At 27.3% G+C, this 25,089-nt stretch overlaps 1 protein-coding gene across 1 annotated transcript in view; it reads left to right on the top strand.

The window, feature by feature from the left end:
- Positions 1–25,089, top strand: part of LOC145242721 (monocarboxylate transporter 9-like) — a 44,183-nt gene that overhangs the window by 13,120 nt on the left and 5,974 nt on the right. The window contains exons 2-3 of the mRNA XM_080105865.1: positions 2,906–3,584; positions 22,742–22,792. Coding sequence (XP_079961991.1) covers positions 2,906–3,584; positions 22,742–22,792 — 730 coding nt within the window. The remainder of the gene's footprint in view (positions 1–2,905; positions 3,585–22,741; positions 22,793–25,089) is intronic.

Genomic DNA, 25,089 nt, shown 5'->3' with positions numbered 1-25,089 from the left:
ATGTATTAAAAGTAACCAGCCACCTCTTCCCCCACTGTACCACTCACTCAAGATCAGAGGAGAGAAAATCAGAGAGAACTTTCTCATTCACGGCCTTTGAAGTGTTGCCATAAATGGTCGTGTCATCAGCATAGATGTCGTCAAATGATTTAAGTATGTGTTTTGGGAGATCATTGATGTAGATCAGGAAGAGAGTTGGGCCCAGGATGGACCCCTGAAGGACTCCAGCATTAATACTGTGGGCCTCTGATTTCTGCCCATCAACCACTTCTCTTATGAGCCTATCAGAGAGAAATGATTTAATTATTGAGAAAACATTTCCAGTAATACCGTTCTGTTTGAAGTTTTTCAACACTATAATTGGAATGCCGTCAGAGCCAGTTGCTTTACTGGAATCAAGGTTCTTGATTAGCTTGGTGACCTCATGCACAGATATTTGTATGTTGCATAGCGTGTGGTCTGTTATAGGAGGAAATACGGGTATGGCCTTCATCGCTTAGGGTAGAATTAGCTACAAAGTTCTTGGCAATATTGTTTGGTCTTTTCTGATGCTGACGAGATGACCTCAGGTCCATTGATGATGGTTGGGATAGACCGCATGCTTCTGTCAAGATCCTGTTTGCTATTTGCCAAAACTGGTGGGAACCAAGCCGCTGCTCAGCTACTTTGGATTTAACAAAATGAGCATATAGCTTTCTTACATTTTTTATTACTCTTTTACAGTGGTTGCTGGCAGTCCTGAAAGCAGCTTTAGTCTCAGTACATCTATTACGTTGGTAGCTATGGAAAAAGTGATTTCTGTGCGCGATGGCAGCAGCACATTCTGGGGAGAACCATGGCTGGCTGTTAGATTTTTGTTGGAATTTTTTGGATGGTATGAATCGGTCCATACCTACAATTAACCATTCGGTTAGGTCTGATACTATAGAGGACACATCCTTTTTAAACATGGGATGCAGAGGTAGATCAGATATAAATGTACGGAAGCTATCCCAGTCAGCCATAGAGTATCGATACACTGTGCGGTGGAGAGGTATGTCGGAAGTCTTATTACATTTCATTTTTATCTTAACTGATACAACCGAGTGGTCAGAAGATTCTAGAGGCGATAGAACGAAACATGAACATAGCTCAGGGGAAGTTGTGATAAAAAGGTCTAGAAGGCTTGCATACTGTCCGGTAGTATCGGGCACACGTTGGGTCTGTGAACAATTTGAGTGAGGTTATAAGCAATGGTGAAATCATAACAGAACCTCCCCTCATCATCTGTCTTGTTTGAGTGGGTCAGTCATTCCACATTGTGGATATTGACACTACCATTTATGGTAGCACATCTAAGACAGTAAACGACCAAGTTCTCTCCAATTCTCTCTCCTCTGATCTTGAGCACGTAGTACAATGGGGTAAGGAGTGGCTGGTTACTTTTAATGCATCTAAAACCAAGCTTCTCTCTTTACATCATCAACATTCTGATCCACATCTGGCATCAGTTGAAATGAATGGCTCTCATCTTCAGGAGGCCTCAAGTTTTGACAAGCTTCTTGGCTTGACCATTACTCCTGATCTTAAATGGAACACGTACATCAAATCTGTTGCCAAGGCGGCTGGAAAAATGGTGGGATCTTTCTATCGATCCAGTAGATATCTCACTGCTGATGCTATTCTCTATCTATATAAGAGCCAGGTACGTCCAAGGATGGAATACTGTTGCCACATCTGGGCAGGAGCTGCTAGAAAGGACTTGTCCTGCCTTGATAGAGTTCAAAATAGACTTCGTAGCCTCGTAGGAGATGTCCTTTTCTCTTCCTTGCAACCTCTATCTCACAGAAGAGATGTTGCAAGTTTGTCTCTGATGTATCGTTACTTTCATGGAAAGTGTTCGACTGAGCTTCAATCTATGGTCTCCCCTCGCTAAACTTTTACAAGAAACACTCGTCTAGCTGTAAACACTATCAATAATTCCCCCACTCTTTATCTGTGCCTAAACCTAAACGTAGATTCCATGAACAGAGCTTCTTTCTTAGAACTGCACGCCTGTGGAATTGTCTTCCGTTTTCCTGCTTTCCGGTTGACTACAATATGGTTGTCTTCAAGTCTAACATAAATAAGTTCTTGATGAGCCGTTCCATATAAGTTATCAAATTTACCAAATTTTCATTACTAATGATTACTATATTGTCCAATTTCTACTGTACACTCTTTAACCCTTATCCTTGAGTGGCCTCTTGGCCTTGATAATGTGGTGATGCCTATGTAAAAAAAAAAACAAAAAAACATTGAAGTCACCACAAATGTGAATGTTAGCCGAAGGATGAGCAGATAGGATGTGGTCAATTTTCTCAGATATACTCTTAAAGATAGTAATTCCGCTGTTGTAGGGGTGGTAGAGGGCAAATATAGATTTGGTGGTGTAAGCAAGTGCAACCCGGAAGCACATATAAGGTAAATTAGGGTCTTCTCTGGGGATATCCCTACCACACGGAAAGCCATCTTTAATGTAGGCACATATTCCACGCCCATGGCGATCTTGGGGGTCAGATTTAGATGTTAAGTTAGAGTATCCTTTAATTATGAACTTGTCTAGGGAAGTGGTCGGCCCTATGCCAGTTTAACTTAGGAAGAATATGTCCGGTTTCATCTCCTGTAATTGGGTTTCAACCTCTGGAAGTTGGAACATAGACCACTGATGTTGGAGAAGGAGACATAGTAGTAGGGATCTACGTTGGAGGATGGGGTTCTAGGTTTAATTCGTGTTTTTTTTTTTCTGGTAGAAATAAAATAAAATAATTCTTTTCATTCATCTTACACTGATTTTCCAAACTTTTTAAATATTATTAATTTTTCATTCATTTTCTTTCGTTTCATTGAGTTTTTTTTTTCTGTTTCTGTTTCTCTTCTTTTTCAGAATGCACTTTCTCTTTTGTCCGTAAGTTCCCATCAAAGCAGCCGATATGATAGCGACATCGTTCACAGCAGATTCCAAAGGATTTCCACAGAACACGATTCTACACCAAATCTTCAAGTAAACAAAGAATTCCAAAAATGTCATGAATTCAACAACGCCAAAGACGAAATGCATTGTTCCATCATCAACGTCGACACGATCGATGAAACGCCTCAACTGAGCATCTTCAAAAATGTGAAATTATTCAACTTTTTATTCTGCATCATGTGTGCGAGTACGGCTGAAGGCATGGTCTATCTCATGTTGCCCGGTTATCTCATTAGCCACGGTGCTTCCCAAAGTCACGCTTCGTTAATTCTTTCCCTGATTGGTATCTGTTCAACATTGACTCGACCCCTGATGGGTTTCCTTGCCAGTTCAAATGCTGTTGATGTCTTTTTATTATACCTTGCTCCTTTCGCTATCCTCGGTCTGTTTACAGTATTTTTCCCGTTTTATGTCCACTTAATGGCTGGACAAATCGTCTTCGGAATTGTCTTTGGACTCTACAATTGCGGTGTGTACTCTTTGTTGAATAAGCTCACGCTATGCATTGCAGATATGGAGAACATGGCGACAGCGTTTGGCTTGGAAATGTTTATTTGGGGATTAGGAGGAGTTGTGGGAACGCCATTAGCAGGTAAGGTGAAGAACACCGTATCTCTCTCTCTACCTATCTCTATATCTATCTATCTTCTTCTCTCTATTTTTCTATCTATCTACCTATCTATCTCATTTTCTCTCTCTTTATCTATCTATCTATCTATCTATCTATTTCTCTCTCTCTCTCTTTCTCTCTCTCTATCTATCTATCTATATATTTATCTAGCTATCCATCTATCTATTTCACAATCTATCTATTTCTTTTTCTCTCTCTTTTCCTCACTTTCTCTTTTTTCCTTTTCCGCGTCTCTTTCTCTTTCTCTCTCTCTCATTCTTTTTCTCACTTTCTCTCTTTCTTTCCCTTACTCCTCTCTCTCTCTCCCTCTCTCCCTCTCTCTCTCTCTCTCTCTCTCTCTCTCTCTCTCTCTAATACATATTCATGTAAATGATGTCTTCTATGCATGTTGAAAACTTTTTTCTTACTTGAGTCACAACTTATCAAGGTCCAAAGGCCACTCGAGGATAAGGGTTAATGAATGTAAGGGGTAGTGTAATAATCGCTAGTGGTGTAAATTGTCTAGAATTTGATTCTTTATGGGGACAACTTAACAAGAACTTGTTTACATTGGAGTTGAAGGCTACCATGTTGTATTCAACCGGGAAGCAGGCCAGTAGAACAATATTCCACAAGCAGGCAGTTCTGGAAAAGAAGCTTTGTTCATGGAATATGTGTTTAGATTTAGGCACAGATAGAGAGTGGGGGAAACTGTATATAGTAGTTGTAGATGGTTGATTGTTGTTTGTGAAAGTTTCGCAAGTGGGAACAATAGATTGAAGTTAAGTCGAGAACTTGCCATGAAAATAACGATAGAACAGAGACATACTCACGACATCTCTTCGGTGGGAAAGGAGTTGCAGAGAAGAGAAAAGGGCATTACCTACTAAGTTTTGAAACCGGTTTTGAACTCTATCAAGACAAGATCGGGTGCACCGAGCATATCCTGCCCAGATGTGGCAACAGTACTCTATTCCAAACTTATGATTAAATCTCAAACGAAATTTAACTTTTCAAAAAAAAAAAAAAAATAGTCGTCTTCTTTTTTTTCTAACCATACTGTTGTTAATATTTAGAGTTCTGTGAGTCTCATCGACTTTGGATTGTGTAAAACCAGGCAATGCCTTCTGCCTATCATCACGTCAGTCGAATCCAACGTGTTGACATTTATATTGTTTCATATGTACTCACGCCACGTCCTCCTCAGTCTATTGCGCCCCCTGGTGTTCAAAATATCCCAACAAATTAGGAAGTTGATTGCAAAAGGTGGTACACTCTACATGATTGAACCATGCAAGACATCGGTTCTGCAAGGCATTTGATCATTATGCCAAAGGCATAGCAGACGAGAATTATTTAGAGCCAATAAAACATGACTAAAGATGCACATAGACTGAAAAGTTTAGTTAAAAAAATAAATATAAAATTTTTTCTAACAAGAAAAACTAAAATAAATGAATTTGAGGAAAAACAAGACAATAGCTTGTGTATTCAATTTTTTTTTTTTTTTTTGCGGACTGTTATCTTCATTTTCATAGTTGCTCCATCACGTTTCGACCAACTCATCCTCTGGCCTGCATTTTGGTTTCAATCCTACCAAAAAGCAGGCGAGAGGATTAGTTGGTCAAAAACGTGGTGAGATAAGAATAATCATGGAAGGCAGTAATTAATGGTACGGTTAACCATCTGAAGAAGGCCAGAGGATGAGTTAGCCAAAACATGGTGAAACAACAATGAAGATGAAGATAAGAGTTCACAAAAAAAAGGATACACAAATTATGAAGCCTCATCTCAGAAGGATTTCAAAAAAAATAAAAATAAAAATAAAAATAAAAAAATAAAAAATAAAAAATGAAATAAAATATAAAAATAAAAAAATAAAAATAAAAAATAGAAATAAAAATAAAAAATAAAAATATAAAAATAAAAAATAAAAAATAAAATATGAAAATAAAAATAAAATAAAAAATAAAAATAATAATAAAAATAAAAATAATAATGAAAATAAAAAATAAAAATAAAAAGTAAAAATAAAAATAAAATAAAAAATAATAACAAAAATAAAAATAATAATAAAAATAAAAAATTAAAATAAAAAATAAAAAAGTAAAAATAAAAATAAAAATAAAATACAAAAAAATAAAAAAAATAAAAATAATAATTAAAATAAAAAATTAAAATAAAAATAAAAAATAAAAATAAAAATAAAAATAAAATAAAAAATAATAACAAAAATAAAAATAATAATTAAAATAAAAAATTAAAATAAAAAATAAAAATAAAAATAAAAATAAAAATAAAATAAAAAATAATAACAAAAATAAAAATAATAATTAAAATAAAAAATTAAAATAAAAAATAAAAATAAAAAATAAAAATAAAAATAAAATGAAAAATAATAACAAAAATAAAAATAATAATTAAAATAAAAAATTAAAATGAAAAATAAAAAATAAAAATAAAAATAAAAATAAAATAAAAAATAATAACAAAAATAAAAATAATAATTAAAATAAAAAATTAAAATAAAAAATAAAAAATAAAAATAAAAATAAAAATAAAATAAAAAATAATAACAAAAATAAAAATAATAATTAAAATAAAAAATTAAAATAAAAAATAAAAAATAAAAATAAAAATAAAAATAAAATAAAAAATAATAACAAAAATGAAAATAATAATTAAAATAAAAAATTAAAATAAAAAATAAAAAATAAAAAATAAAAATAAAAATAAAATGAAAAATAATAACAAAAATAAAAATAATAATTAAAATAAAAAATTAAAATGAAAAATAAAATAAAAATAAAAATAAAAATAAAATAAAAAATAATAACAAAAATAACAATAATAATTAAAATAAAAAATTAAAATAAAAAATAAAAATAAAAATAAAAATAAAATAAAAAATAATAACAAAAATAAAAATAATAATTAAAATAAAAAATTAAAATAAAAAATAAAAAATAAAAATAAAAATAAAATAAAAAATAATAACAAAAATAAAAATAATAATTAAAATAAAAAATAAAAATAAAAATAAAAATAAAATAAAAAATAATAACAAAAATAAAAATAATAATTAAAATAAAATATTAAAATAAAAAATAAAAAATAAAAAATAAAAATAAAAATAAAATGAAAAATAATAACAAAAATAAAAATAATAATTAAAATAAAAAATTAAAATGAAAAATAAAATAAAAATAAAAATAAAAATAAAATAAAAAATAATAACAAAAATAACAATAATAATTAAAATAAAAAATTAAAATAAAAAATAAAAATAAAAATAAAAATAAAATAAAAAATAATAACAAAAATAAAAATAATAATTAAAATAAAAAATTAAAATAAAAAATAAAAAATAAAAATAAAAATAAAAATAAAATAAAAAATAATAACAAAAATAAAAATAATAATTAAAATAAAAAATTAAAATAAAAAATAAAAATTAGAAATAAAAATAAAAATAAAATAAAAAATAATAACAAAAATAAAAATAATAATTAAAATAAAAAATTAAAATAAAAAATAAAAAATAAAAATAAAAATAAAAAATAAAATATGAAAATAAAAATAAAATAAAAAATAAAAAATAATAACAAAAATAAAAATAATAATTAAAATAAAAAATAAAAATAAAAATAAAAATATAAAAATATAAAAATAAAAAATAAAAATAAAAAATATAAAAAATAAAAATAAAAACTATATAAAACAAAAACTGTCAAACTTAAGAAAACAAGGACAACTTTGCGTTCTAATGATAACCAAGCAGAAAAGTAGTGAATGGATGCGTCTAACTAGTATTACAAGTTAATCGCCATCCCCTATTTCGACACCAAGAGGTGCCGCAGCAACTACACTCCTGCAAGAGCTTTGCCACTATTACAGGCCTTGGACAGAACAACATCAGTATCTATCCGCCTGAGTTGATGGAATGAATCAATCAAAGACAATAACAAGGCTTTTCCGGCACTGAAAGAAGACCTTCTGGCAAGCTCTTAATTCTCCCAGAAAGAGTGGGTAACACTCAACCCGACCTGAGCAAAGGTTGCCAAAACACGCAACAACCTGCACAAGTGGGAATATGTACAGGACGCTCAGTTTTTCCTGCAGCGCCGATGTTCAAACTATCACACACATCCTCATAGACTATCTCTTAAGTGAGCAGCCATGCTTTGATGCAAATCTGACAATGGATCTTGAGATGGAGTGAAACTCTACAATGCTGATGATGATGATAATTCCAACCATAAATAGAAGATGATTAAATTTCTGATTTAGCGGCCCTAAAAATAGATTTCTGGCTCAACTGGAGGTCACAACCCAAAGGTTGGGAACATCTGATTCGAATGTTTAAACTTTGCATTTTTTTTTTATATAACAAATTATTTTTTTTATATATAACACTAGCGGGGGTATCCGGCGTTGCCCGGGTGTTTGGAGGTGTGTGTGTAAGGAGGTGGGGAGCAAAGTAACGAATAAGCAAAGTAATAACCCTGTTTAAATATTTAAAAAAAAAACGATGTTAAACTTCTTAAAAAAATCGGAAAAAACAAAACAAAAAAACAGCAAACAAATGTAAAACTTCTTTAAAAAAGAAATCAGAAAAACAAAAAGCAAAAGTAAGGAAAAAAAATGATGAAAGTGTTCAGAAAAACAAAAAATTACAACGAAAAACATGGCATAAATAGCCCATCGATTCGGTTAAATCCATGGTGTGTTTCACCCAGTAGAAAGCATAGAACGAAAAGGAACGTTGAAATTCCATTCCAGTTTTTTAAGCAACTACAAAACGAAATAAAGCGAAAAAAAATGGCATAAATAACCCTTCAATTCGGTTAAGTCCATGGTGCGTTTCACCCAGTAGAAAGCATAGAACGGAAAGGTGCGGTAAAATTCCATTCCAGTTTTTCTAAGCAAATACAAAGTAAAGAAAACCAAAACCGGTGTTCCTTCATAACTGTCCCTTGTGAACGATCCTGGAAACGGTGTAAGTGGTGGCGGGGGAAGGAGGAATTAATTAAAGAGAAAAGATTTTACTACTTCCATTGATTTTAACCGATTGTGGCAGTTAACTTTCAGCAGAAAAAATATAGGAATCTACAATTATCGAGGAAGTGGAGAGGTAATATGCCTATAACACACCTCAGATATTGTGCTGCAGTTTGTGCATATTACATTCACATAAAATGTCTTGATTTTTAACCCTATTAAGGTAAAAATCATAGGGGAAAAATGAGTTCATTTTATATATATATATATATATATATATATAACAACATATTATATTTTTTATATAACATAACAACATATATTTTTTATATAACATTAACAACATATATTTTTATATAACATAACAGCATATTATATTTTTTATATAACATAACAATGTATTATATGAAATGATTATATTTAATGTTTTTGTCGATAAAAAAAATGAACAATAAATGGGGGGGCACTGATGTGGTAATAGGAGGATGGGGTGGGGGTTAGAGAATTTATAGATATGCGGCTTCAATGTTCTTGGTTCCATGTAGTGCTTCATGTTTTGCCTCTGCAGCAGTTTGTCTGGCCTGTGCTTTTGGCTCATGTGTGTTAGTCTCCAAGTTCAAGGGTCTTCCTTAATATTTCAGTTGTTTTCATTATTGTTGTTCGTTGTAGTTTTCCAGTCATTCCTCTGATTCCAATTTCTCCCATTCTTTATTATTATTATTATTATTATTATTATTATTATTATTATTATTATTATTATTATATCTCAGACTTCAGATAACATCACAAGTTGTTCTCAAAGCTAAATCTTTGATGAGTCACTACTCCTAGTGAGTAAATAATAATAATAATAATAATAATAATAATAATAATAATAATAATAACAACAACAAAAATCACCATAAATGGCTTAATCAGATTGACAAGGCAATTTCCAATTTTGCAAAAGGCTTGCCTGTTGAGAACAGCGAAAGTGCTAAGGTATAGCTTAAATGTCTAAACCAAAGCTAGAGAAAAAATAAAAAATAAATAAATAAATAAAAACATTAGAAAGTTGACGTCGAGTCGTTCCATATAGAAACGTTGATTTAATATGAATAAAATAAAATATGCATCAAGAGCATTTGAAAGCCAAATCATAACGTAATGTTAGGAAAATAAACAAATATTTTACTTGTTTGAAATTTATAACATAAATATATTTCGGAATTATACTCCATCCTCAGTATGTTGTTTTCTTTTTTTTTTCTTTTCTTCCTTGCCATGTTGTAAAATTGGAGAAAGAAAAGACTGTTTGTAAAGAAATTTAAGACTGCTATGAAACAATGCAAACACCTCGACCTGTAAGAAAGTCCAGGTGATTCCCATTGTAATTGAAAAGCTTGGGACCATACCAAAAAGCCACCATAAATGACTTAATCAGATTGACAAGACAATTTTTTTTCTAATTTTGTAAAAGGTAGGTATGGGCAAAAATAGCCGAATAAAGATAGGTGGGGAGGGACATAGTTTTGAAAGCCGATTTATCATAATTTTTTCGTAGGTTTCCGACTAATTTTTGATTGTATTAAAAAGATTAGAGACTAAAGTTAATTTCCAAAAGGAAAAAATATTTGTACACGTGAAAAAAAAAAGTTATGAAAAATGTTTTCACATCGAGCTAACCAATTCAGCTAAATTTTGAAGTTAAATAAATTCATTGTAAAAATCCTTTCAAAGATGGATATTAGTTTTCTGGATCTATTTCAATGAAAAGTCCTAAGATATTGAATTAAATTTAAAAAAAAACATCTTGTTTGCACAAAAAATAACTTAATTAGTCCCCAAAATTGAGGAATTCTGCCCTTTGCCAATTGCAACAAACAGAAGTATCGTAAACATTGATTATACAGAAGCCCCAAATCTGAAACAGTCGAAAGGCTGTCTGAAAATGACGTCATGTAATTAAAATGAGGTCGGGTAGACATGCATTCTTATCCTGAACGTTTGTATCATTTTTACCAATTTTTAATTTTTTTAATTTAATTATTTTTTTTATGTTCTTGTTTTTAAATTAAATTTTTTTATTTATATATTGCAAGATCATCTAAAATTTTATGTTACGCCGAAATTTTCACATTCATGCAAACAAGGAAAATATTAAAATCTTACATATAAAAATTATGCGAAACCTGTAATCTACAAAAAAAAGTTGAAATATTTTTATAATTATAATTTTTTTCTATGAAAATATTAAATAAACAATGCTTAATTCAATGGTAATCTCGGTAGTTCAAGAAATTAATTTTTCTTCGAATTATATCGAATTCATTAATACGGATTTTAGTTGTTTTTTTTTCGTAATGTTCCTGTAAAAATGAAATAATTTTTTTTTAATTGTTATAATTAACGATGCTTTATTTTCATGAAAAAAAAAAGCAAAAATAAATTCATTTTTTTTTTAATTGTTATAATTAACGATGCTTTATTTTCATGAAAAAAAAAAGCAAAAATAAATTCATTTTTTTTTTAATTGTTATAATTAACGATGCTTTATTTTCATGAAAAAAAAAAGCAAAAATAAATTCATTTTTTTTTAATTGTTATAATTAACGATGCTTTATTTTCATGAAAAAAAAAAGCAAAAATAAATTCATTTTTTTTTAATTGTTATAATTAACGATGCTTTATTTTCATGGAAAAAAAAGCAAAAATAAATTCATTTTTTTTTTAATTGTTATAATTAACGATGCTTTATTTTCATGAAAAAAAAAGCAAAAATAAATTCATTTTTTTTTTAATTGTTATAATTAACGATGCTTTATTTTCATGGAAAAAAAGCAAAAATAAATTCATTTTTTTTTAATTGTTATAATTAACGATGCTTTATTTTCATGGAAAAAAAAGCAAAAATAAATTCATTTCTTTTTAATTGTTATAATTAACGATGCTTTATTTTCATGAAAAAAAAAGCAAAAATAAATTCATTTTTTTTTAATTGTTATAATTAACGATGCTTTATTTTCATGAAAAAAAAAGCAAAAATAAATTCATTTTTTTGAATTGTTATAATTAACGATGCTTTATTTTCATGAATAAAAAAGCAAAAATAAATTCATTTTTTTTTAATTGTTATAATTTACGATGCTTTATTTTCATGAAAAAAAAAGCAAAAATAAATTCATTTTTTTTTAATTGTTATAATTAACGATGCTTTATTTTCATGAAAAAAAAAGCAAAAATAAATTCATTTTTTTTTAATTGTTATAATTAACGATGCTTTATTTTCATGAAAAAAAAGCAAAAATAAATTAATTTTTTTTTAATTGTTATAATTAACGATGCTTTATTTTCATGAAAAAAAAAGCAAAAATAAATTCATTTTTTTTTTAATTGTTATAATTAACGATGCTTTATTTTCATGAAAAAAAAAGCAAAAATAAATTCATTTTTTTTAATTGTTATAATTAACGATGCTTTATTTTCATGAAAAAAAAAAGCAAAAATAAATTCATTTTTTTTTAATTGTTATAATTAACGATGCTTTATTTTCATGAAAAAAAAAGCAAAAATAAATTCATTTTTTTTTAATTGTTATAATTAACGATGCTTTATTTTCATGAAAAAAAAAAGCAAAAATAAATTCATTTTTTTTTAATTGTTATAATTAACGATGCTTTATTTTCATGAAAAAAAAAGCAAAAATAAATTCATTTTTTTTTAATTGTTATAATTAACGATGCTTTATTTTCATGAAAAAAAAAGCAAAAATAAATTCATTTTTTTTTTAATTGTTATAATTAACGATGCTTTATTTTCATGAAAAAAAAAAGCAAAAATAAATTCATTTTTTTTAATTGTTATAATTAACGATGCTTTATTTTCATGAAAAAAAAAGCAAAAATAAATTCATTTTTTTTTAATTGTTATAATTAACGATGCTTTATTTTCATGAAAAAAAAAGCAAAAATAAATTCATTTTTTTTTAATTGTTATAATTAACGATGCTTTATTTTCATGAAAAAAAAAGCAAAAATAAATTCATTTTTTTTTAATTGTTATAATAAACGATGCTTTATTTTCATGAAAAAAAAAGCAAAAATAAATTCATTTTTTTTTAATTGTTATAATTAACGATGCTTTATTTTCATGAAAAAAAAAAGCAAAAATAAATTCATTTTTTTTTTAATTGTTATAATTAACGATGCTTTATTTTCATGAAAAAAAAAGCAAAAATAAATTCATTTTTTTTTTAATTGTTATAATTAACGATGCTTTATTTTCATGAAAAAAAAAGCAAAAATAAATTCATTTTTTTTTAATTGTTATAATTAACGATGCTTTATTTTCATGAAAAAAAAAGCAAAAATAAATTCATTTTTTTTTAATTGTTATAATTAACGATGCTTTATTTTCATGAAAAAAAAAGCAAAAATAAATTCATTTTTTTTTTAATTGTTATAATTAACGATGCTTTATTTTCATGAAAAAAAAAGCAAAAATAAATTCATTTTTTTTTTAATTGTTATAATTAACGATGCTTTATTTTCATGAAAAAAAAAAGCAAAAATAAATTCATTTTTTTTTAATTGTTATAATTAACGATGCTTTATTTTCATGAAAAAAAAAGCAAAAATAAATTCATTTTTTTTTAATTGTTATAATTTACGATGCTTTATTTTCATGAAAAAAAAAAGCAAAAATAAATTCATTTTTTTTTAATTGTTATAATTTACGATGCTTTATTTTCATGAAAAAAAAAGCAAAAATAAATTCATTTTTTTTTAATTGTTATAATTAACGATGCTTTATTTTCATGAAAAAAAAAGCAAAAATAAATTCATTTTTTTTTAATTGTTATAATTAACGATGCTTTATTTTCATGAAAAAAAAAGCAAAAATAAATTCATTTTTTTTTAATTGTTATAATTAACGATGCTTTATTTTCATGAAAAAAAAAGCAAAAATAAATTCATTTTTTTTTAATTGTTATAATTTACGATGCTTTATTTTCATGAAAAAAAAAGCAAAAATAAATTCATTTTTTTTTAATTGTTATAATTAACGATGCTTTATTTTCATGAAAAAAAAAAGCAAAAATAAATTCATTTTTTTTAATTGTTATAATTAACGATGCTTTATTTTCATGAAAAAAAAAGCAAAAATAAATTCATTTTTTTTTAATTGTTATAATTAACGATGCTTTATTTTCATGAAAAAAAAGCAAAAATAAATTCATTTTTTTTAATTGTTATAATTTACGATGCTTTATTTTCATGAAAAAAAAGCAAAAATAAATTCATTTTTTTTTAATTGTTATAATTAACGATGCTTTATTTTCATGAAAAAAAAAGCAAAAATAAATTCATTTTTTTTAATTGTTATAATTAACGATGCTTTATTTTCATGAAAAAAAAGCAAAAATAAATTCATTTTTTTTTAATTGTTATAATTAACGATGCTTTATTTTCATGAAAAAAAAAGCAAAAATAAATTCATTTTTTTTTAATTGTTATAATTAACGATGCTTTATTTTCATGAAAAAAAAAGCAAAAATAAATTCATTTTTTTTTAATTGTTATAATTAACGATGCTTTATTTTCATGAAAAAAAAGCAAAAATAAATTCATTTTTTTTTAATTGTTATAATTAACGATGCTTTATTTTCATGAAAAAAAAAGCAAAAATAAATTCATTTTTTTTTAATTGTTATAATTAACGATGCTTTATTTTCATGAAAAAAAAAGCAAAAATAAATTCATTTTTTTTTAATTGTTATAATTAACGATGCTTTATTTTCATGAAAAAAAAAGCAAAAATAAATTCATTTTTTTTTAATTGTTATAATTAACGATGCTTTATTTTCATGAAAAAAAAAGCAAAAATAAATTCATTTTTTTTATTTCCTACGGAAAATTAAAATTTTAGTAAACGTATTTTTTGTTTAACCGAAATAATATATTTCCACTGAGATTTAAATAAAAAATAATTGGTTCATTATATTCCGGGATCATTATTTGATAAATACTGAAATTTTCATTAAAATTGGTTGCTTTCCTGATTTTTGGTGACTTTTTATGTAAAGGGAGGGGTTAATTTTGAGCATCGACATTCATTTTGCCCGTACTTAGCAAAAGGCTTTGCCTGTTAGGAACGGCAATAGTGTTAATACAGCTTGAATGTCTAAAGCCAAAGTAATTGACCCGATATTCAAGAAAAAAAAATCCATCTAAAAAAGGCTGAGACCACTATGATGGAAATGGAGGAGGAGGAGGAGGAGGAGGAGGAATCATAATAATAATAATAATATTTTTTATTGGCATTTTAACTTTCAGGGTTATCTCCCTTGTAACATATTATGCAGTAGACTTATCGCCCTGCACGATTAATTTATATCAGCTACATTAAAATTCCTACAAGATAATATCTTTTTTAAGCACATATTATTATTATTATTATTGTTGTTGTTGTTGTTGTTGTTGTTGTTGTTGTTGTTGTTGTTGCTGCAGTAGTAGTAGTAGTAGTAGTAGTAGTAGTAGTAGTAGTAGTAGTAGAACTTGTGGGGACATACTCACAAGACATTGGGATGGAGTTTGGGATTAGTAAATGTGCGGTGCTGGTGATGAAAAGAAGAGTAAAAGTTCATTCAAATGGAATAGCGCTGCCAAATGGAGAAATCATGAAAGAAATAGAAGATAAAGGATATAAGTATTTGGGAGTGTTGGAGGGTGTAAGCATCATGAACAGAGAAATGAAGGAAAAAGTCAGGAAGGAGTATCTTAGAAGAGTGAAACTAATTGCAAAGTCAAAACTGTATGGAGGAAACCTAATGAAAGCAGTAAATGCATGGGCAGTCAGTGTTTTGAGATACGGTGCGGGAATTTTAGAATGGTCTGACAAGGAGTTGCATGCGATGGATATCAAAACAAGAAAAGTTTTAGCAATGTTTGGAATATTTCACATCGAAGTAGCGTAGCAAGGCTGTATCAAAAGAGAAAAGACAGTAGGAAAGGATTGAAAAGTGTAAAAGATTGTGTTAGAACCGAGATGTTGAAGGAGCATGTGGTTAGAAGTGAGGAATGGATGCTTAAGGTTGTAGCCAATGAAGTGGAGGTATGTGAGACCAAGGCTGATTATGTGGAACATATGGATAGAGAAAGAGCAGAGGAACTGGCTAGGAAGAAAATGCATGGAAGGTTCTTCCAGGATATAGCAGAAGTGGCTGATGAAAGATCATGGCAATGGCTTAGAGCTGGGTATCTGGCAAAGAGTACTGAAGCTTTTTTTGTGCAGCACAAGAGCAGGCATTAGGAATACGATTGTTCAAAAAAGTAGTTTTAGGAGAGGAAGTTGCTGCAGAATGCCGGATTTGTGGTAAGACCTCAGAGTCAATTGCGCACCTTGCAGCAGGGTGTAGTGGACTGGCCCAGAGATAGTGCTACAAAAGACACGATCGCATGGGGCTCCGGATATATTGGGAGGTGTGTAAGAGGGTTGGGGTGAAGTGTGTTGGAAAAAGGTTTGAGGAGGTGTCTGATGAAGTGAGAACAAGTAAAGATGGCAAGGTAGAGGTATGGTAGGGCAAAAGTGTCATAACGACCAAGCAATTGGAACATAATCGTCCGGATTTGGTCATCATTGACAAGGTCTCAAAAAACTGGCAGATTGTAGACTTTTCAGTACCCTGGGACAGGAATGTGAGAGAGAAGGAGAATGAGAAGTGGAGCAATTATGCTCCGTTGGCCTTGGAGATAAGGCGTATACACGGGGTTAAAACACAAATAATCCCGGTCGTAGTTGGTACACTAGGAGTAGTATCAAGTCGTCTGGAAGGACAATTGAAAAAAACTACAAATCCCCAATGTTTTAGGTGGCCTTCAGACCTTTGCAATTGTAGGTACCACCAACATTTTTAGAAAAACCTTGATCTTTGAAGCTCCTGGTTTGAAGCCGGGATTGAGGGAAATCTTCTGGAAATGAATCCCATCCCTTTCCAGAGACGTTGATTAACGAAATCAAAATTATTATTATTTACTAGCGAGACCTGTGGAAATTCCACAGTGGATTCTTTCATATGTAATATATTGATGTTGGCATTCCATGAATGTTCCTATTTACTTTGCCTCCCCACGAGGGCAGAGTTAGACACCAGGTTCGTTTTTTAATGTGAGCAAACGAACAAAAATAAAAATTGTCTCAGTCGTGAAAGATTTCTCCTCCACTAACCGCAAACAAAAAAATTGAAGTGTAATATTCGAACAGATATTACACTTTGATCTTAGCCCGAAGGATGTAGAGGATCAGCATAAATGAAGACGCCCTGATATTACTGTAGCTCTTTTGTTAAAACTGCAAAAGTATTTATCTAAGCTAGTAGGGACGCCCAGCATAACCTGATCGTATAATACGCTTAAATATGATATTTTAATTTATGCAGATTTCGTATATATTATTACAGAGACAATTTCTATCGAGTCTTATATATTACTGGCAGGGCGCCCGGCATTGCCCGGTCATAAAATACACTTAAAGATGATATTTTAATTTATGTAGATTTCTTCATATTATTTTTATAATTATTATTATTATTATTATTATATTCTATTATATTATATTGGACCCAATATATAGTAATGACTTAAAAAGTTGTTTTTTTTAAATGACTCGTGTGCCACCACCTAGAATCGAAACCAGAACATGTAGCTTACGATTTATTTCTTCCTCTGCTGCTAATGACTGAACTACGAAGACATATTTGCTGCAAAGCTAAAAATTCAAACATGAACCAATAGCTACTACGTTGTACATGCATATTCATAATGCCGGCGTTTGACCTTCATCTGGTAAATTTGCTTTTTAATTTTTACACTTTTATACTGATTTTCTCGGGCTAAATTCGCATGGGTTCGAATACCTTATATATTAAGTTTCATGTCTATAGACCAAAAACTGACAGAGGAGTTTGATAGCTAAAAGTTTTTTTAAACAAAAATATGTACGTATAAATATATATGGAAAGAGTTTTTTTTTACGCAAATATTACGCAAGTATAAATCATGTAGAATATCTGCATGAATATAATTACATGTAATAGTAAATTAAAGATGATCATCCCATAAGAAAACTGAAAAAAATAATAGGGAATTAATTAAAATAAACGTTTAAAAGAATATGCAAATTAGCTAGATCTTTTGCTAGTGAATGGAATTCCACGACCCATATATAACAAAGTTGTATTTTCTTTTGAAATATATCGGAAAGAAGTTTTTAATATGAATATCAATACAAAAAAAAAAATTAGGTGTGTAGATAAAGTTGTGATAGATTTTTACCATTTTGTAAAAAATGTTAAGTAGTCGTGTTTATCTCCCTTGCGATATAGTATGAACAGGGTTATTTCCCTTCACGTGATGCTTATTAACGATTGTATGAAAATTGAATCTGACGCTGTTTTTACGATTCAACTTACGAGAGAAAAAAAATAAAAAATAAAAGTCAAATTTTAAAAACAGATATATAATGGTTTTATGTAACAAGTTACTTGTGTAACAAGTGCTTGTTTAGGGTTAGACGACAGCGGTATTTTTTTTTAAATATGTCCTTTTAAGCTAAAACAATATTACTTAATTGTCCTCTCCAAAATAGTAATATATCTATAAATTACAGAAATTTCAGAGTAGGGCGCTTTTTTGTACAAGGTCATTGTGCAGGGGGGGACAGCTCCATTTTACTAAGACATTTGTTCATTTTTTTTATCTCATAATTTAGGACGCTACTATAACGATATTTTTATTAAGTCAAAACATCAAAAAATAAATAAATAAATAAATAAATAAATAGGCTGCGACAATTTTTTTTTTTAATCCAACAAAGTTTATAACATTAATACAAATAGTTCTTTACGCGATTATTAAGAGAATCGTTTCTGTTTTCATATCACAATTTACGACGCTCAAACCAACGATATTTTTATTAGTTGAAAACATTTGGAAAAGAAAGTTGCGGCAACTTTTTCCCAAGAATATTAATTTGTATCAGGGAGCAATATAGTGTTTTAATTATTCATGTAAACAAATATTTCATATAAAATAAATTGCAGTTTTGTTTAATAAAAATTACAATCCGTCAATAATTAAAGTCGCATTTTCATTTTTTATAATGTTAAAACTAGATGTTGGTGTTATTTATATTATAAAATAAAATAAATAAATAAAAATAAAAAAAGTAGCCACAGCTTAAAAAAAAAACAGTTTCATCCTTATTTTATTAAAGAGTTTGTTTTTTAAAATCACAATTTCCTCTTCAACTATCGTTGTATTTTCCTCCATTTTCGCAAAAAAAGTCTTATCATAACATTTATTTGTTGATTTAAAAAGGTAGTAAAAAAGAAAAAAAAAAAAAACCGTAGTCGTAAGGATTCCATTTCTTTTGTAATGTTTTTATTCTTTGGGTTTTAAGCTTAAAGACTATTTTTGTATAGAACCTAACCATAATATTTACTTAAAAACTAAAAAAAAAAAAAAAAAAAAAAAAAAAAAGCTAGAATAAGTTGCCGCAACTTTCTTTGTCAAATGTTTTCATCTAATAAAAATATCGTTGGTTTTAGCGTCGTAAATTGTGATATGAAAACAGAAACGATTCTGTTAATCGCTGTGATAATGGTAGAAATCAGCCTTAATTCTCGCCCTAAAACTAAAGACCCACTACTCAAAACAACGAGGTATTACAAAAAGGCTGATTGGGAAGCCATCAGGGAGCTCATCAGAGATGCCCCATGGCAAAATATCTTTACTCTTTCAGCGGAACAGTGTGCAAATGAGACAACTGAATGGTTCAAAACTGCAATTGAAGCACATGTTCCCGGACGGAAATTCTATAGCAAGCCCCACTCTCCCCAATGGTTTACTTCTGCTTGTGCAGCTGCCATTTGTCAAAGGCAGCATGCGTTCCGCAGGTTCAACCGACATAAGTCCAGCTCAAATAAACAGAAGTATATAGAAGCTAGAAATAATTGTAAGAGAGTGATAGAGACAGCTAAGACAGATTACTCTGAAACCACCAGAAAACGCATCGAAGCACAGAAATTAGGAACCTGGGATTTTTGGAAAATCTACAACAGCGTAGTAAATAATGGACAGTCAACTATTCCCTCACTATCAAACAATCCTGAGGTTGCTTGCACGGCAACTGACAAGGCTAATCTGCTTGCCAGTCGGTTTGCCTCAAACTCCACACTGAACCCAGTACACCACTCCCTCCCTGATTTTCCTCTGTGAACAGACGCCACACTAGATGATTTGAAAATCACCCCTTTTCAGGTACATGCTATTATAAAAAACCTAGACACCTCAAAAGCATGTGGACCAGATCTCATCCCGGCTGTGCTATTAAAAAAATGCTCTGCCGAGGTTGCTCCAATTCTCTCCAAACTTTATAATAAATGCCTTAACGAATCTTGCTTTCCCGACTGCTGGAAAACCACTTCTGTGGTACCAGTCTTCAAGAATTCTGGTGAAAGAACTGACCCACTAAATTATCGACCCATTAGCTTCCTTCCGCTTTTCGCCAAAATATATGAGTCCTTAGTTAATCAAGCCTTAGTCCAGCACCTAACAGCTGCTAAACTCCTGACTGACAAACAATATGGATTCAGGTAAGCATGTTCAATAGCAGATATCTTAACTGTAGTTTCTGAACGTATATACTGTTCATTGGACAAAACAGTGGAAGGTAGAGTGGTAGCCCTTGATATATCTAAGGCTTTTGACAGGGTATGGCACGATGGTTTTCTAAGGAAAATTAGATCATATGGAATCACTGGAAGAATTCATGATGTAATTAAATCCTTCTTAAGTAAGAGAAAAATCCAAGTTGTCCTCGACGGTCGTACATCTAAACAATATGACATAAATGCGGGAGTGCCTCAGGGGTCTATCCTTGGACCTCTATTATTCATAAATGACCTCCCTGATAAAATTGTTTTGGAGATGGTTATATTTGCCGATGACACCACTCTCTATAATAGATATGAGGGGAAAACAAATGAACACATATCCAAGGAAATGGCAGAAACACTAGAAGATGACTGCCAATCTGTAGTGGAATGGGGACAAAAATGGATGGTCACATTCAATGCTGCTAAGACTAAACTTGTTTCCTTCAATAATTACAAGAAACCTTTTCTACCACCAATAGCAATGGCCAAGAACACATTGCCTGAAAGTACTTCTTTTAAACTCCTCGGCCTAACGTTACAGGGAATATGAACTGGAATAGATGCATTGAGAGCATTGCTAAGGCTGCTGTAAGGAAGGTTGGCTCCCTCTACCGTGCTAGAAAACTACTTACGCCTGACAGTATCCTGTAGCTCTATTCTATAAGGCCACCATTCTCCCATGTATGGAGTACTTTTGTCACATCTGGGTTGGTGCATCTGCTGCTTGTCTCTCGATCCTGGACAGGGTTAAAAAGAGAGTCGCCAACCTGATAGGTCCTGAACTGTCATCTAGGCTTCAGCCTCTGTCCCACCGACGAAATGTTGCATCCCTCTGCCTGTTCTACAAATACTTTAATGGTGAATGCTCTGACGAACTGCAAACACTTGTACCTCCCCGACGTAACTACCCCCGACAAACCCAACAAGCTAGTAAGTCTTATCCCTTTACAGTAAAGATTCCTAGGTGCAAGAAAGCCTTTTACTCCAACAGTTTCTTCCCCAGAACTGCAGGTCTTTGGAACTCCCTTCCGGGATTCTGCTTTCCCAACTGTAATGTAGTCGAAAAGAAAAAACTGACAAAACGATTCTCTTAACAGTCGCGTAAAGACTACATTTTGTATTATTAATGATCAACTTTGTTAGATTTTTAAAAAAATTCGTCGCAGCTTTGTTTTTTTTTTATGTTTTGATTTAATAAAAATATCGGGGTTTGTTTTACTGTACACATAGAATTGAAAAAGTTATCACAAAACATATATATAACAAATAAATGTTATCAAAGGCAAGATAAGTTACTCTTCTACCTAACTGGATATGTTTTTAGTGTTTATATTTAATGTAACATGTTTATTCAGCTCGAAAAACATACAGTGTTTACCGATGTATTGGAAAATTTAAACTGGCAGCCGACTCTCTTTGAAGCGGTAAGTTTGGGAAAATAAGTTATTAATAAAAAGAACAGAAAAAATACTGTTAGAAACTCGCTCAATATATGTTATCGTGACATAGGCTGACGTATATTCGGTGGGTTTTTAACGGTATTTTGTCTGTTTTTTTTTTTATTTATAACTCCTTTTCCCAAACTTACCGTCTCCGAGAGAGAGTCGGCTGCCATTTTGCATTTTCCAATACATCGGTAAACACTGTATGTTTTTCGAGCTGAATAAAGATGTTACATTAAATATAATCACTAAAAACATATCCAGTTAGGTAGAAGAGTAACTTATCTTGCCTTTGGTAACATTTATTTGTTCTATATTTGTTTTGTGACAACGTTTTCGAATCTATGTTTACAGTAAAACAACCCCAAATATCGTTAGTAGCGTCCTAAATTATGAGATGAAAAAATGGACAAATCTCTTAGTAAAATAGTTGTCTCTCTCTGCACAATAACCTTGTATAAAAAAGCGCCTCAAGTAGAATATTTATTATAAGTTTTAAAAAAATCAAAATATTATGGTAATAATGCTATTTTTAATAATATTTTCAAGTTAAATTCAAGTTTCACGATATTTTTTTTTAATTTAATTGTTAGGTGAAAGTACAGAATAGTTACAATACACCCTCCCTTCCCCATGTTAAATAATAGGTTTCTAAATAATAGTGTTAAAAATAGCTAGGGTCGTAAAGTGCAGGAGTACCTATAAAAGGTAACACCGGATCGGAAAAAGAGCTCAAAATGAAAATAAAATAAATTCTCTGCTCAAAATAAGAAATGGGAGAAGAAAACAAAAACAAACGGGAGAAAAAAAGGAGCTCAAAATGAAAGAAAAATAAAACAAATTATTTTTACAATTGTAGCCATCCGTATTATAAGATTTGTGTGACGTCACTTCCGAGGTAAACAAAGGAGTGCGGAGCGTCAGGATAACCATGTTAACTAATGTTTTCGCCCGGACGGTGCATATATTTGCTAGCGTTAAAGCAATTGTTTTCATTTCAGATAACATTGTTGAATGGACAGGTTCGTTCAGTTCTGCCTTTGTTTTTGCAGGTAATTTATCAATCTTTTTATCACCTCCATTTTCATTAAAATTTATCCTTTGTTTTTACATGGAAATCGCTCCAGACCATGCATGAAACCACATTATGTAAAAAAATACCACTTCAGAACAATTTGGTTGAAGATGACGATTGACAACTTGTATTATTTGTATTTTCAGACAACTTTTCTTATTTTGGTTATTTTTTATAATTTTATATTTTATAATAATTTATATATAATTTTATATTTTATAATAATTTTTTTATTTTATAATAATTTTTATATAATGTTATATTTTATAATAATTTATATATAATTTTATATTTTATAATAATTTATATATAATTTTATATTTTATAATAATTTATATATAATTTTATATTTTATAATAATTTATATATAATTTTATATTTTATAATAATTTATATATAATTTTATATTTTATAATAATTTATATATAATTTTATATTTTATAATAATTTATATATAATTTTATATTTTATAATAATTTATATATAATTTTATATTTTATAATAATTTATATATAATTTTATCTTTTATAATAATTTATATATAATTTTATATTTTATAATAATTTATATATAATTTTATCTTTTATAATAATTTATATATAATTTTATATTTTATAATAATTTATATATAATTTTATAATTTATAATAATTTATATATAATTTTATATTTTATAATAATTTATATATAATTTTATCTTTTATAATAATTTATATATAATTTTATCTTTTATAATAATTTTTTTATTTTATAATAATTTTTATATAATTTTATATTTTATAATAATTTTTTATCTTATAATAATTTTTATATAATTTAATATTTTATAATAATTTATATATAATTTTATAATTTATAATAATTTTTATATAATTTTATATTTTATAATAATTTTTATATAATTTTATCTTTTATAATAATTTTTTATTTTATAATAATTTTTATATAATTTGTATTTTATAATAATTTTTATATAATTTTATATTTTATAATAATTTTTATATAATTTATTATTTCATAATAATTTTATATAATTTTATATTTTATAATAATTTTTATATGATTTTATATTTTATATTAATTTTTATATAATTTATTATTTTATAATATTTTTTTATATAATTTTATATTTTATAATAATTATTATATAATTTTATATTTTATAATAATTTTTATATAATTTTATATTTAATAATAATTTACATATAATTTTATATTTCATAATAATTTTTTTATTTTATGATAATTCTTTTATAATTTTATATTTTATAATAAGTTTTATCTTATAATAATTTTTATATAATCTTATATTTTATAATAATTCATATATAATTTAATATTTTATAATAATTTTTATATAATTTAATATTTTATAATAATTTATATATGATTTTTTATTTTATAATAATTTTTATATAATCTTATATTTTATAATAATTTTTATATAATCTTATATTTTATAATAATTTTTATATAGTTTTATCTTTTATAATAATTTTTTATTTTATAATAATTTTTATATAATTTTATCTTTAATAATACTGTTTTATTTTATAATAATTTTTATATAATATTATATTTTATAATAATTTTCATATAATTTATTATTTTATAATGTTTTTTATATAATATTATATTTTATAATAATTTTATATAATTTATATTTTATAATAATTTTTATATAATTTTATCTTTTATAATAACTTTTTATTTTATAATAATTTTTATATAATTTTCTATTTTTAATAATTTTATATAATTTATTATTTTATAATATTTTTTATATAATTTTATATTTTATGATAATTATATAATTTTATATTTTATAATAATTTATATATAGTTTTATATTTAATAATAATTTTTTATTTCATAATTATTTTTTTATACTTTTATATATTATAATAATTTTTTATCTTATAATAATTTTTATATAATTTTATATTTTATAATAATTCATATATAATTTTATATTTTATAATAATTTTTATATAATTTTATATATTATAGTAATTTTTATATAATTTTATCTTTTATAATAATTTTTTATTTTATAATAATTTTTATATAAGTTTATATTTTATAAGAATTTTTATATAATTTTATCTTTTATAATAATTTTATATAATTTATATTGTATAATAATTTTATATTTTATAATAATTTTCATATAATTTTATATTTCATAATAATTATTTATTTCATAATAATATTTATATAATTTTATATTTTATAATAATTTTTATATAATTTTATATTTGATAATAATTATTTA

The sequence above is a fragment of the Euprymna scolopes genome, chromosome 21 (assembly GCF_053919585.1).
Source record: "Euprymna scolopes isolate OS-2025 chromosome 21, ASM5391958v1, whole genome shotgun sequence".
Lineage (NCBI taxonomy): Eukaryota > Metazoa > Mollusca > Cephalopoda > Sepiida > Sepiolidae > Euprymna > Euprymna scolopes.
The sequence above is the reverse complement of the archived record's forward strand: the minus strand, read 5'-3'. Positions and strand labels throughout refer to the sequence as shown.